General features: G+C 42.2%; 3 protein-coding genes across 3 annotated transcripts in view; 2 read left to right on the forward strand and 1 right to left on the reverse strand.

The window, feature by feature from the left end:
- The window catches only part of ZMYND12 (zinc finger, MYND-type containing 12), a 25110-nt gene extending 17879 nt beyond the window's left edge, over positions 1–7231 (reverse strand). The window contains exon 1 of the mRNA XM_006762578.2: positions 6600–7231. Within this exon, the coding sequence (XP_006762641.1) occupies positions 6600–6709 (110 nt within the window). The 5' untranslated portion in view covers positions 6710–7231. The remainder of the gene's footprint in view (positions 1–6599) is intronic.
- Positions 6946–9509, forward strand: LOC102754989 (phosphopantothenate--cysteine ligase-like). Its single transcript, XM_006762638.2, has 3 exons — positions 6946–7004; positions 7326–7630; positions 8012–9509. Exons 1-3 carry the CDS (start codon positions 6946–6948, stop codon positions 8143–8145), a joined length of 498 nt encoding a protein of 165 aa, XP_006762701.1. The 3' UTR covers positions 8146–9509.
- Positions 8171–10661, forward strand: LOC102761965 (phosphopantothenate--cysteine ligase-like). The gene is made up of 2 exons (XM_006762580.2): positions 8171–8235; positions 9812–10661. Exon 2 carries the CDS (start codon positions 9818–9820, stop codon positions 10133–10135), a length of 318 nt encoding a protein of 105 aa, XP_006762643.1. The 5' UTR covers positions 8171–8235; positions 9812–9817; the 3' UTR covers positions 10136–10661.
- Positions 10662–12040: the final 1379 nt, after the last annotated feature.

A 12040-nucleotide genomic window follows, 5' to 3' on the forward strand; every position in this document is an offset into this window, starting at 1 on the left:
CATATATACACACACATGCATACATTATATACACACACACACACACACACACATATACATACACACACACACACACACACGCTAGAGGCCCAGTGCATGAAAATTCGTGCACTGGGGGTGTGGAAGTGTCCTTCAGCTTGGCCTGTGCCCTCTCATAGGTTGGGATCCCTTAGGCAATGTTCGACTGATGGCGTAGGCCCACTTCTAGGGCCACATGGCTATGGAGGGAGCATAGGCAAGTTCAGGGGTGAAGCAAGAGGAACAAGAAAAAGAATTCCTTTGGGGATCATGTATTCCCAAATTGTCACAGGCTTGCATTGGGTCCACCCTCCTAGCCAATGATCTTTGTTCCCAGGTTAGACTGACAGACACCTTCCTTATGTCACCCTGACTTCGCTGCACATGCGAGGATTTCTCCCTTTGTTGGACTCCTTCCCCAGTGATTTACAGGGAATGGACCAGTAGTTCCCTGTGGAGTATAAAATTGCAGCTTCCTGGTGAAGCTGCCCAGACAACTGTGCTTACAATGTCTGGCCTCTCCTTTGCTCCTTTCTTATTATTAATATTAGCTAGCTAGATATGACTGTAACATTTGAAGAATATACCTTGTATTATTTCAATCCTTGTAAATTTGAAAATTGTTTTCATGCTCTAACATATGGTCTATCCTGGATAACGTTCTATAAGCACTTGAGAAGAATGTGCATTCTGTTGCTGTTGGATGGTGTTCTATAGATGTCTGTTAGGTCTAGCTAGTTTATACCATTTTTCAAGTTTTATATTTCCTTGCTGATCTTTGGTCTAGTTGTTCTATTCATTATTGAAAGTGGGATACTGAAGTATCTAAGTATTATCACTGAATTATTTATTTCCCCATTTAATTCTGACAGTTATTGCTTTTTTTTCACATTCACCTTTTTAAGAAAAAGAAAACTGAATTATAGTTGACATATAACTGTTTCAGATATTTTAAGACTGTTATTATGTGCATATAATGCATTTCTATTGCCTATGACACATTTTTATCTAAATGTGAGAATATTAACTGTTTGGTTCCATTTATACAAATAGGTAACAATAATCCAAAATAGATAACAATAATCTAGGGCAGGATCAGCAAAGTTTTCTATAAAAGGCCAGAGAGTAAATACTTTAGGCTTTAAAAAGTATATGGTCTCACCCCTATGTTCATAGCAGCACAATTTACCATAGCTAAGATTTGGAAACACCCGAAGTGCCCATCAGCAGATGAGTAGATTAAAAAACTGTGGTACATCTACACAATGAAATACTACACTGCTGTAAAAAAGAAGGAACTCTTACCATTTGCAACAGCATAGATGGAAATGGAGAGCATTATGCTAAGCGAAATAAGCCAGTCAATGAAGGAAAAATACCACATGATCTCACTCATTCATGGCAACCAAAGGTGCATGCATATACTAGTAAGCATAACTCATGGGCACAGACAGTAGGAGGGTGAGGGCATGTGCTGGGGGGTGGGAATGGCCAGGGAGAGGTCAATGGGGGAAAAATGAGACATATGTAATACTTCAAACAATAAATAATTTTTTTTTAAAAGTATTTGGTCTCTGTTGCAACTACCCAACTTTGCTATTATAGCACAAAGGCAGTCACAGGCAAAAATACATAGCACTCTCTCTTCTTCCTTCCTCCTGAGACAACAGAAATACAATAAAGTAGTTTCTTTATAAAATGGGACTGTTCTCCTCGAAATGACATAAAGCATTTTAAAGGGTTTTTGGGTAGATAATTATTGTAAATAAATCAATAAAAGCACTTAACAGTCAGGATACAGAGTTGGGTCCACAGGGTATTTATTAAATAGGGGCTTGTTGAGTAATTGTGTGACCAATGAAAATATTAACTTACTTAGCTACTCGAACTTTTGTTCCACTGAGAGTATTTGCTATATCTTGCCTTTCTAAATAAAGTGACCTTCATTTAAATATTTGTGAGCTCTCTCCTTATCTATTTCTCTACTCCCTCCAATGCAGGGCCATGCATAAAAAAGGAATTGACTGGAAAAAATTTTTTCATAGGGTTCACAGTCAAAGAGCTGGTGAGCTAGACAGGTTTTATTTGGCCATTAACATGTTTTTAAACTGAATTTTAATGTCTTTAGGCAGAGCATTCATTCTCCAGTTAACCACAGACCCTATTGCTTCCTACTATTGAATATCACTTTACTGTTTGTTTTCTCTTCCTGGCCAATGAAGGCATTTGATTTTTGTGCTCTGTATGTTAAATAGAAGGAAAAATTATTGAAAATTACTCTTATCTCTAAGATATAATTTGCTAACCAATAGTAGTGAAGCCTCTTTTACCTGTCCATAATGTTTCAGTGTATAACTTTAATAAAATTGCCTTTTTGAAAAAGTGTTCTATTCCCTGGGAACATTATAGAAATATATGCACAAGATTATACATAGTATCTATACTAATAAAAGGGTAATATGCTTAATTAGACTGGGAGACCTTCCGGGCATCCTTCCAGACAAAGCCATGGTGGTGGGGCTGAGGCAGAGGCAGTTAGGACGATCAGGCCAGGAGGGGAGGGCAGTTGGGGACGATCAGGCCAGCGGGGGGCCAGTTGGGGGTGAGAAGGCCAGCAGGGAGGGGGGGCAGTTGGGGGCGAGAAGGACGGCAGGCAGAGTGGTTAGGGGCAATCAGGCAGGCAGGCAGGTGAGAAGCTAGGAGCCAGCAGTCCTGGATTGTGAGAGGGATGTCCGACTGCCGGTTTAGGCCCGATCTCTGGGATCAGGCCTAAACCGGCAGACAGACATCCCCTGAGGGGTCCCAGATTGGAGAGGGTGCAGGCCGGGCTGAGGGACACCACCCCCGCTCCCCCACTGTGCATGAATTTTGTGAACCGGGCCACTAGTATAAAATAAATGGATTTGCAAGAATATAAGAAAATTAACCGAAAGATCAGGTTATTAATTTCTGGGTTGTAATATTATAATTTGTTTTTCTTTATTTTTTATATTTTCAAGTTTTCTGCAGTGAGCATGAATTACATTTATACTCAGGAAAAAAACCTTTTGCAGAAAAAAAATTCCCACAAACTTTCAAGCTGACTGTCCTTCTTGCTCTTACATTTGGGATGAAGAAAATAAATAAGTAAATACTGAGTGCCAACTTGGTCCCAGGCACAGTGCTAGATGCTTTACATTCAACCATGAAAACTCTGAAAGGAAGGAGGTAGTAAAGCCCCCATTTTTGAGATATAGAACAATTACTTCAGTTTTATTTTATTTTTAAAAATATATTTTTATTGATTTCAGAGAGGAAAAGAGAAATAGAAACATCAATGATGAGAGAGAATCACTGATTGGCTGCCTCCTACACGCCCCCTACTAGAGATCCAGCCTGCAACCTGGGCATGTGCCCTTGACTGGAATCGAACTCTGATACCCTTCAGTCCGCAGGTCAATGCTCTATCCACTGAGCAATACCAGCTAGGGCACCTCAGTTTTATCTTACAGAAAAACTTTAAAATCTCCAGGACACAATCATAGAGAAATCTGGAGAAAAAAGGGGGAGGGGGAGAAAAGATATTAACCAGTGAAAAGAGAAAGGAAATAATGGAGGATAAGGGCCTAGGACATGATCATTTAGTCATTCGTGCATTCATCAAATATTTAGTTTCAAGTATTTCAAAGCACTTTGCTGGAGACTGTGGGGCATACACAAGATGGGCCTGAAACAGATCAAAAGGTAGCATACATATGACAGTCCTTCTATACATTCTACATAATATCCTGTATTGATGGAGCATAAGAAAATTAAGATAATATGCTTGCCAACAAATAAAATGAAGAAGGGAAATAAAAGTTGTCTGTGAAATGTCATACAGAGTAAGTTCAAAATGAGTTGAGAAGAACTAATTGCTTCTGGCTAGAGGGATGAAAGGGGGATGGGGAAGAGGTGGATACTCATATTAGACAAAGGGGTGCCAGGCTTATACTTAAAATTGTTTCTTAGCCATCTCTTCCAAGTGGCCTGAAGGTCCCTCAAACTGTGTCCCAATCCAATCTGCCACCTACCACTTCCTCTGTGTTCTTTGACCCAGTTAACAGGTTTATTATCTATTCAGAAGTTCAGTTATTCAACAAATGATCATTGAGTGCCTGGTACATGCAGGCCCTAAGTCTAGTACAGTGATGGCGAACCTTTTGAGCTCGGCATGTCAGCATTTTGAAAAACCCTAATTTAACTCTGGTGCCATGTCACATATAGAAATTTTTTGATATTTGCAACCATAGTAAAACAAAGACTTATATTTTTGATATTTATTTTATATATTTAAATGCCATTTAACAAAGAAAAATCAACCAAAAAAATGAGTTCGCATGTCACCTCTGACACTCGTGTCATAGGTTTGCCATCACTGGTCTAGTAAGAGACATAGATATTAAATAAGCAAACAGAAAAATAGGAAAGTACAGGTAAAGTGAAAAAAAGGGAGAAAAGTGAGAGAGTATTTAGATTGGGTTTTCTGGAAAACCTCTTTAAAGAAATAAAATTTCTGAGAACTGAAAGAGGAAAGGGAACTAGAAAGGTTCATGGATGAAGGGGAGGTTCGCAGTGGAGAGCAAAGAAACTGAGAAAAGAAAGGACTTGTCAAATTTGAACTGAAAGAAAGTCTCTGTAGCTGCATCAAGGAAAAGAGGAGGTGAGTGTGGTAGGAAATAAAGGGAGAGAGGTAACAGAACTTTGCAGTTTCTGTCATGAATTCTGAATCGTATTCTAAATGCAATAAAGGAACAGCAATGAAAAAACAGATGCCATCCTTGCCCTCCTGGGGCATACAGCCTTTTGAGGAATACAAACCAGTGAACAACTGATTTCACATCGTATCATAAACGTTAAGATATGGGACATACTGAATGCTGTGAGAGCATGGAGGGTGGACCCCTAATTCAGACTGAGAGATGTATGTTCACTCCATACTGGGACCACTGCAACAACTTCTCAGTTATGCAGCCTCCAGTGTCTACCTTCCAAGCTATCTTCCACATTGCCACCTGTCATCTTACCACAAATGAGAAGAGCATGCCAAAATCACCCATCACCTTCCAGAGGGTAAATTCCAAACTCTTTGAGGCCATGTCACTGTTTGACCCTCACCTTGATCTTCTCTGCTTAAACTCCTACTAGTACCTATCACAATGATTTTCCAATGCTTTTTTTCACTAAGCCCATAGCATGAAATATATTGTTCCAGTACAAACACACATATCCACATAAGAACACTAAAAGTTTCAAGGGACAGTTCAAATAGGATCACTCTAATAATTTTTATTCTATTATTTTCTTAAAATGCTGGTTAGGACTTACTCATAATCTGCTGAAGGGTCATGGACCGCAATTTAAAAATCAGTGATTGCTCCCTCCACTACTACCTTATTTACTCAGCTCTCAATAAACTGTTTTTTCACCCTTTGCCCAAGGCAGTCCTGGATGTCAGTGTCCTACGCTTCCTTCTTCACTGTTCATTTACCTAGCAATTTCCTACTAAAATTTCAAGACTCGGCTCAAATGTTACTTCTTCAGAGAACCTTTCCAGATACTACCCCAATCACTGCCTCCATCCTTAGAAGTCCCAGGGAAGAGCACACCTTGAGTGACAACACTTGTATCAGAATGACTTTCTTTTTTAAACAAGTTCGTCTGCTCTGACCTAGGTTTCTGGAAGTCAGCAACCTAGTTGTTTTATCTCAGGCTCAAAATAGGGTCTTCTCTAAAGCAAAAGTCAAAGGATATTATACTGGACAATTGAAAACTGATCTCATCCAGTACCACCCTCCCCATACCCTTACCATGTTGGCTGTGCACCAAATAGCCTGCTTTCTGCCTTTCTTTTTCTTTTTAAAAATATGTTTGTAATGATTTTAGAGAGGAAGGGAGAGGGAGAGAGAGAGAAACATGGGTGCGAGAGAAACATCCATGGGCTGCCTCCTGCACGCCCCCGACAGGATGGAGGCAGCAACTTGGGCATGTGTTCTGCCAGGGAATCGTATTGGTGACCTCTGGGTGCATGGGAGGACGCTTAACCAACAGAGCCACACCTGCCAGGGCCAAATAGCCTTCTTTCTATTCCTCAAACACGGCCAATTCTTCCCTCCCGCAGGGCCTTACTGTTCCAGTCTTCCCCAGTCATTTCCATGGCAGGCTGCTCCTGCTTTACTTTCAGATCAAGGGTCTGCCCTCAGAGAGGCAATCTGCCCAACCTCCCATAGCCTTTCCTTTGACTTTATGACATTTATCACTCTGGGAAACCATCTTGTTTTCTGTTTGTTTACATATAGGTAGGTCGCAGTGAAAATGTCATTAGCCCTTTGAGGGACAAGGTCTGCCAAGTTCCCTCAGTGACTTCAGCACGCAGGACAGTGCATAGCACACAGGAGGCGCTCAACAAAACATCTGCTGGTGAATGCTGGAATAGAAGAGGATGAAAACGAGGCACCGAAGTCTTAGAGACCTGTCTTGGAACCGCCTCGAAGCACCCAGACCCAGGGGGGTTATTGGGGGAGAGGGCATCGGGGCGCCTAGGAGCCACATTTCAGGCCTACCAGTAATAAGTGACTGTGCAGGCCGGGCACACCCGCTCGGCTGGAGCTTCGCACACTTCACAGCAGATCCGGCGCCCCTTGGGCACCGCCAGTTGGTAGATCATGTTCATGTTGCAGCAGCGGGGTCAGGCTCTAGGACGGTTGCCTAGCGAGAAGACGCTGGACGCCGATGTCACGTGACCACCGCGGTGTCACGTGACCACCACGGGGCCACCTCGTTCCCGGCCTTTCAAGGACAAGGGGAGGGCGTGGCTTGGCTAACACCTGGAGCGTGTTTGAGGTTAAAAAAGCCAAAAAACAAAAGACAGCCATCACTTCCACACACAAATTCCAACCCGTCAGTTAAATGGCCGCGCAGTCTCACTCCAGTGGAGTCCAAGTGCAGAAAGGCAGATACGGTGGCCGGTAAGGGGCAAACATGTCTAGTTCTTTACTCAGACTAGGCAATGGGGAAAAAGACGCGCGTCTGCCCAGTACCAGTTCCGCCGGGCTGTGAGGCAGAACCAGCACGCCTTTCCCGACGTGGAGAAATCTAGGGCGGGCACCGCCCCTCAGATTGCGGTTGCGCGCAGGCCAGGTCGGGCCGGGGGCCTGGCGCCGGCGGCCGGGAGCGTGCGCAGGCGCGGGGGAGCGCGGGGGAGCGCGGGGCTTATGGCCTCTGTTCTTAGCCACTATATTAACCTTACTCTGAGAGTCAAATACACCAAAAGCCTTACTCACCTAAAGTTGCTCATTTATCTTTCTGGCGGCGGGCTACGGGGTCCTGTTCCTCCACCGCGCTCGCTCTGCCTTCCCCTTTGCCCACCGCTTCCCTCCCCAGACCTGGCTGTCGGCGCTGCGGCCCACCAGCCCAGCCACTTCGGGCTTACTGAGCCTGGAGGTCGAGGAGAAGGCGCTCCCGGGCTTCGCGGCGGCTCTGAGGCGCTACCAGGAAGCGGCGGCCGCCGGCACCTTCCTGGCGATAGAGTTCACCACTTTGGCGGACTATTTGCATCTGCTGCAGGCTGCGGCCCAGGCGCTCAATCCGCTAGGTGCGTGCCTTAGGAATCCATCGGTTCCTGGGAGGCGTGCCTTTCTCCCCGGACACCCCTACCAGCGGTTCTCAACCTGTGGGTCGCGACCCCTTTGGAGGTCGATCGACCCTTTCACAGGGGTCGCCTAAGACCATCCTGCATATCAGATATTTACATTACAATTCATAACAGTAGCAACATTACAGTTGTGAAATAGCAATGAAAATAATTTTATGGCTGGGTCACAACATGAGGAATTGTATTTAAAGGGCCACAAGGTTGAGAACCACTGCTTACCTCCTCAGAACCCACAGGTTTCACAGCAGGGGAACCCGAGGTGAAAAGGACCTGATCCTATACACCTTTCCGATGTATTACACCCTCTGCTTCTCTTTGCAGGCCCCTCTGCGATGTTTTACCTGGCTGCGGCCGTGTCAGATTTCTATGTTCCTGTCTCTGAAATGCCTGAACACAAGATCCAGTCATCTGGGGGCCCACTGCAGGTGATGGGCGCTGCTCTTCCAGAAATCTGATCCCCTGTAATCAATCTTGGGTTAACCTCCTGATCTGGAGACGGCCTTTCTGCATTTCATACGAACTAGGCACTAGGGATACGGAAATGAGTAAGACACCGTTCTCCCTCAAGGACCTCACAATGTAGTGAGGGACCTGAACACAGACATAATTACAATACAGAGGGATAAGTGTTCTAGGAGAGGAACATACAGAGTGAAGTCAAAGCAGGAGGTGATTGAATCTTGGGAAGTCCGGGAAGGCTTTCTGGAGATAACGAAGTGAGATTTAAAAGATGAGCAGAGGGTATACCAGTCAAAGTAGAGAAGGTCATTCCAGATAGAGAACACAACTGGAGTTTGGGGATGGGCAGTGACTATGAACTGAAGTTGTTCGATAAGGCCAGAGAGCAGGGAGAGTGGTGGGAATGGAGAGAGAACAGAAGAAGCAGCTTAATTCATAGAAGACTTTCTATTCCTTTTTAAGGAGCTAGGACTTTTTATCCTGTGAAGAAGCCAAGGGAAACATAAGTAGGAGAGTGAGCGTGTTTTTGTTTGAGATGTTGTGGCATGAGTTGGAAAGGTGAATTAGAGAGAGAAGCAAGGGTTGATTAGATGGGGGCTATTGCTGTAGTTTAAGGAGGCAGTATAGTGGGTGTAGTAGGGTGATTGAGATAGGAGGTAATCTGGCTGCTTGTAACCTGAGGGACTTCTTAGTCATTTACTGGATGATACAAATAGAATTTAAATAGGAGAAACTCTACCTGTGGGGCACTTACTGACTTTGTAGGATAGTTCATTTGTTTCTTCAACAAATGTTTCTTTATTGAGCACCAACTATATGCCAGGCACTGTTGTAGGACCTGGAGGTAAAACAGGGGAAAGAAATATACCATGTCTTTGTGTTGCTTATACTCTGTAGAGGAGACAGTACTATGTTAGGTAGTGATAAATGCTAAGGAGAAAAAGTGGAGAACGGGACGTATGATCCCTGTCACACTTTATAATTTTTTGAGGGGAAAACCTGATGATTTGTGATGTCATGCTATTTAAATTATGGGAGCTTTAGTTTATCTTTTATTTTTTAGTTCTATCTTGGAAGTGCACAAAACAACTCAAACATTCTTTTTAGAAGGGATTGAGAATGATATAGTAGACATTGTGACCAAATGAAAATAAAGAAAATCAGTTATAAGTGCTAAGATGTGTTACAAGTGACAGTTTTGAAATGGAATAGCCATTCTGTCAGTGCAAGAAATATTTTAGGCTGAGGCTTAAAAACCTGACCTTATTTGAGCTTCTGCCAAAGTAACTTTTACGTGAGTAGATTACTTGTGTCCATGGGAGTTTGGCGTAAACAATGAAGGGAGATGTTTGAGAAAGTGTAATGCTGGTCTATGGGGTTCTATTAATGGCGAAGAGTATGGCAGAGTAGGACTGATTCATTATATATGATTTGCCCATGGAATATGTGTAAAACTTTGAAGTTAGGTATCCTTGTGAACCCTACAGAGCCAAGGATTTTAAGCTAAGCATTTCATATGCTTTGAAAAGTTTGACAATGAGAAGTCCCACTTAAATTGACATAGTCAAAAATCTGAGTCCCTACTTCCTTAGTTTCCCATGAGATTGACCTGGTCGGTGGTGACCTTTGTTTGCTTACTAAGCTTTTCTTTTTCCAACACAGATAACAATGAAGATGGTGCCAAAAATGCTTTCTCCTTTGGTTAAAGACTGGGCTCCCAAAGCATTTATAATTTCCTTTAAGTTGGAGACTAATCCCTCTATCATAATTGACCGTGCACGAAATGCTTTGGAAATGTATCGACATCAAGTGGTGGTGGCTAATATCCTTGAGTCACAACGGTCCTTTGTCATTATTATAACCAAAGACTCAGAAACTAAGTTATTGCTATCAGAGGAAGAAATAGAAAAAGGCATGGAAATAGAAGAGAAGATAGTGGATGATCTTCAGTCCCGACACACAGCTTTTATACAAGACAAAAATTGAAGGATCAAAAACTATAGGGTCAAAAATTGTTCAGTGGACCAGGGCTCTTACAGATGGTGAGAACTAGAATAAGTCCTTTGCTTTCATAAAGACAGAGAAAATGAAGGGAAAAAGCAGTGAGTGGTGTGCAGGCAAATATGGTTTGCTATTTGTCTTTTAAAGGTCATTTAATACCCATTAAAAATGAAAACAAAAGCAAACAATTATGACTTACCCACCTGACACATTCACCTGGATGTCATCTTGATTTTAAAATGAGCATGAGCTGTTTCTCACCCTTAAAAAAAAAGAGCTTATTGGGAATTATATTCCTTAAAATATACATGTGGGGCCTGAATATCAACCATCTTCACTATAAAGTGGATTATGGTTTCATGAATGGCCATGCTTTGAAGATCAGTTGTTGATGCCTACTATGTGGTAGGCCTTATTGATTATGAAGATTAAAAAGATGAATAAACATGTCTAGTTTGGGAAATGGATATATAAAAAATTAAGTGCAATAAAGTGTGTGCCCAAAAGTTGACATTGTGGAAAGGATGTTGTTCTTTGGGGATTTATCAAAGATGGGAGTAGGAGAGAAGGACACCTCCCTGAAGATAGGTTGCCTGAGGAATAATGAGCTTCCTGCTGCTTTACTTTTTGCTTTCTTGTCCTATAACTACTTCTTTTTTGAGTTAACAATTTGCCTTTCAAGTATTTTAGGACTGCTCTTCAGGGAGAGAACCTGGGCTTCCGCCTGGAACCGGGCAGGGGCCAATTGATCATCTCTACCCTTGGGGAAGCATTACAGTGTGGTAAAGTGTATGGGCTTTGGAGTCATCTTAGCCAGATTTGACCTCTCCAAGCTATACTACCTGTTAGCTCAATAAATTCAGACACCTGACTTAATTTCCATTTTCTCATCTATAAAATGGAGATAATCTCTGGAAAACAATGCCTTTTGTTGTGAGGATTAAGTAAGACAAGATAAAGCATTTGCCTCATGCCTGGAACATAGCCCAATGTGACTGATAATAGAGGTACAATAAACTTTAGTTGAAAAGATTTGAACAGAAGTGCCAAGATGCACTGAAATAGTTATTAATTAGGAAGTGTGACCTTGAGCAGAGGAAAAATAACCAGTAATCAGCAGCAGTCCCATTGAACAAAATTTTTTCATTAACTTTAGGTCCAACGGGCAAAACCTTAAAAGCAATAGTTCTGTCAGCAATGGCTGCAATACTGAAGTGATAGGAAGTAAAAGATTGATTTTCTCCCCTACATCTATAGCTTTATGCGGTTGATGGCTGTCATCATCTTTGTATATACAATGAGGATAAATGGAATTAAAACTAGAAGTAATCTTAATGTTTTTATCTTAATGATTACTTCACTTGGAAACCATTTCCTATCTTGTTTATGCTTGAAACAGCCACCACTTCTCTCCATGGAGTTATTTAAAGTGTTTTGTAATTCTGTTTAGTCTCCATTCCAAACACTTAAACAGTATTTACACATGTTAAAATTCTAAGAGTTTTGGGGGAAAAATACCAATAGCAAATGGAAGTGAGCAAAGAAAGAAATAGTGAAAAGGAACATGATTTCTCAGTGAGCAAATGAGAAAGAATGTGATCTAGATGAGAACCAAGGAATGCTTCCTTGAGGAAGTGACGCTTGAACTGATACAGAATCTAAGTGGGCTTGAGATGATGGTGGTGAGCATTTTAGGTGAAAGAAAAGAACTTCTAAGCCTTAGAATCTAAGGGCTCTGGTGCCAAAATAGAGGTTGAAGCAGTTCTAGAAAGTAAGGGATAAAATCCGTCCTGATACTGCATGTAGAACCGACAGAGCTTTGGAAAGGATCCTATGGAAAACTAGAATAAGATTTAAAAATGTAAGCACGTGTTTGGGATACCAGAAAAC

The sequence above is a fragment of the Myotis davidii genome, unplaced genomic scaffold (genome assembly GCF_000327345.1).
Source record: "Myotis davidii unplaced genomic scaffold, ASM32734v1 scaffold458, whole genome shotgun sequence".
Taxonomy (NCBI): domain Eukaryota; kingdom Metazoa; phylum Chordata; class Mammalia; order Chiroptera; family Vespertilionidae; genus Myotis; species Myotis davidii.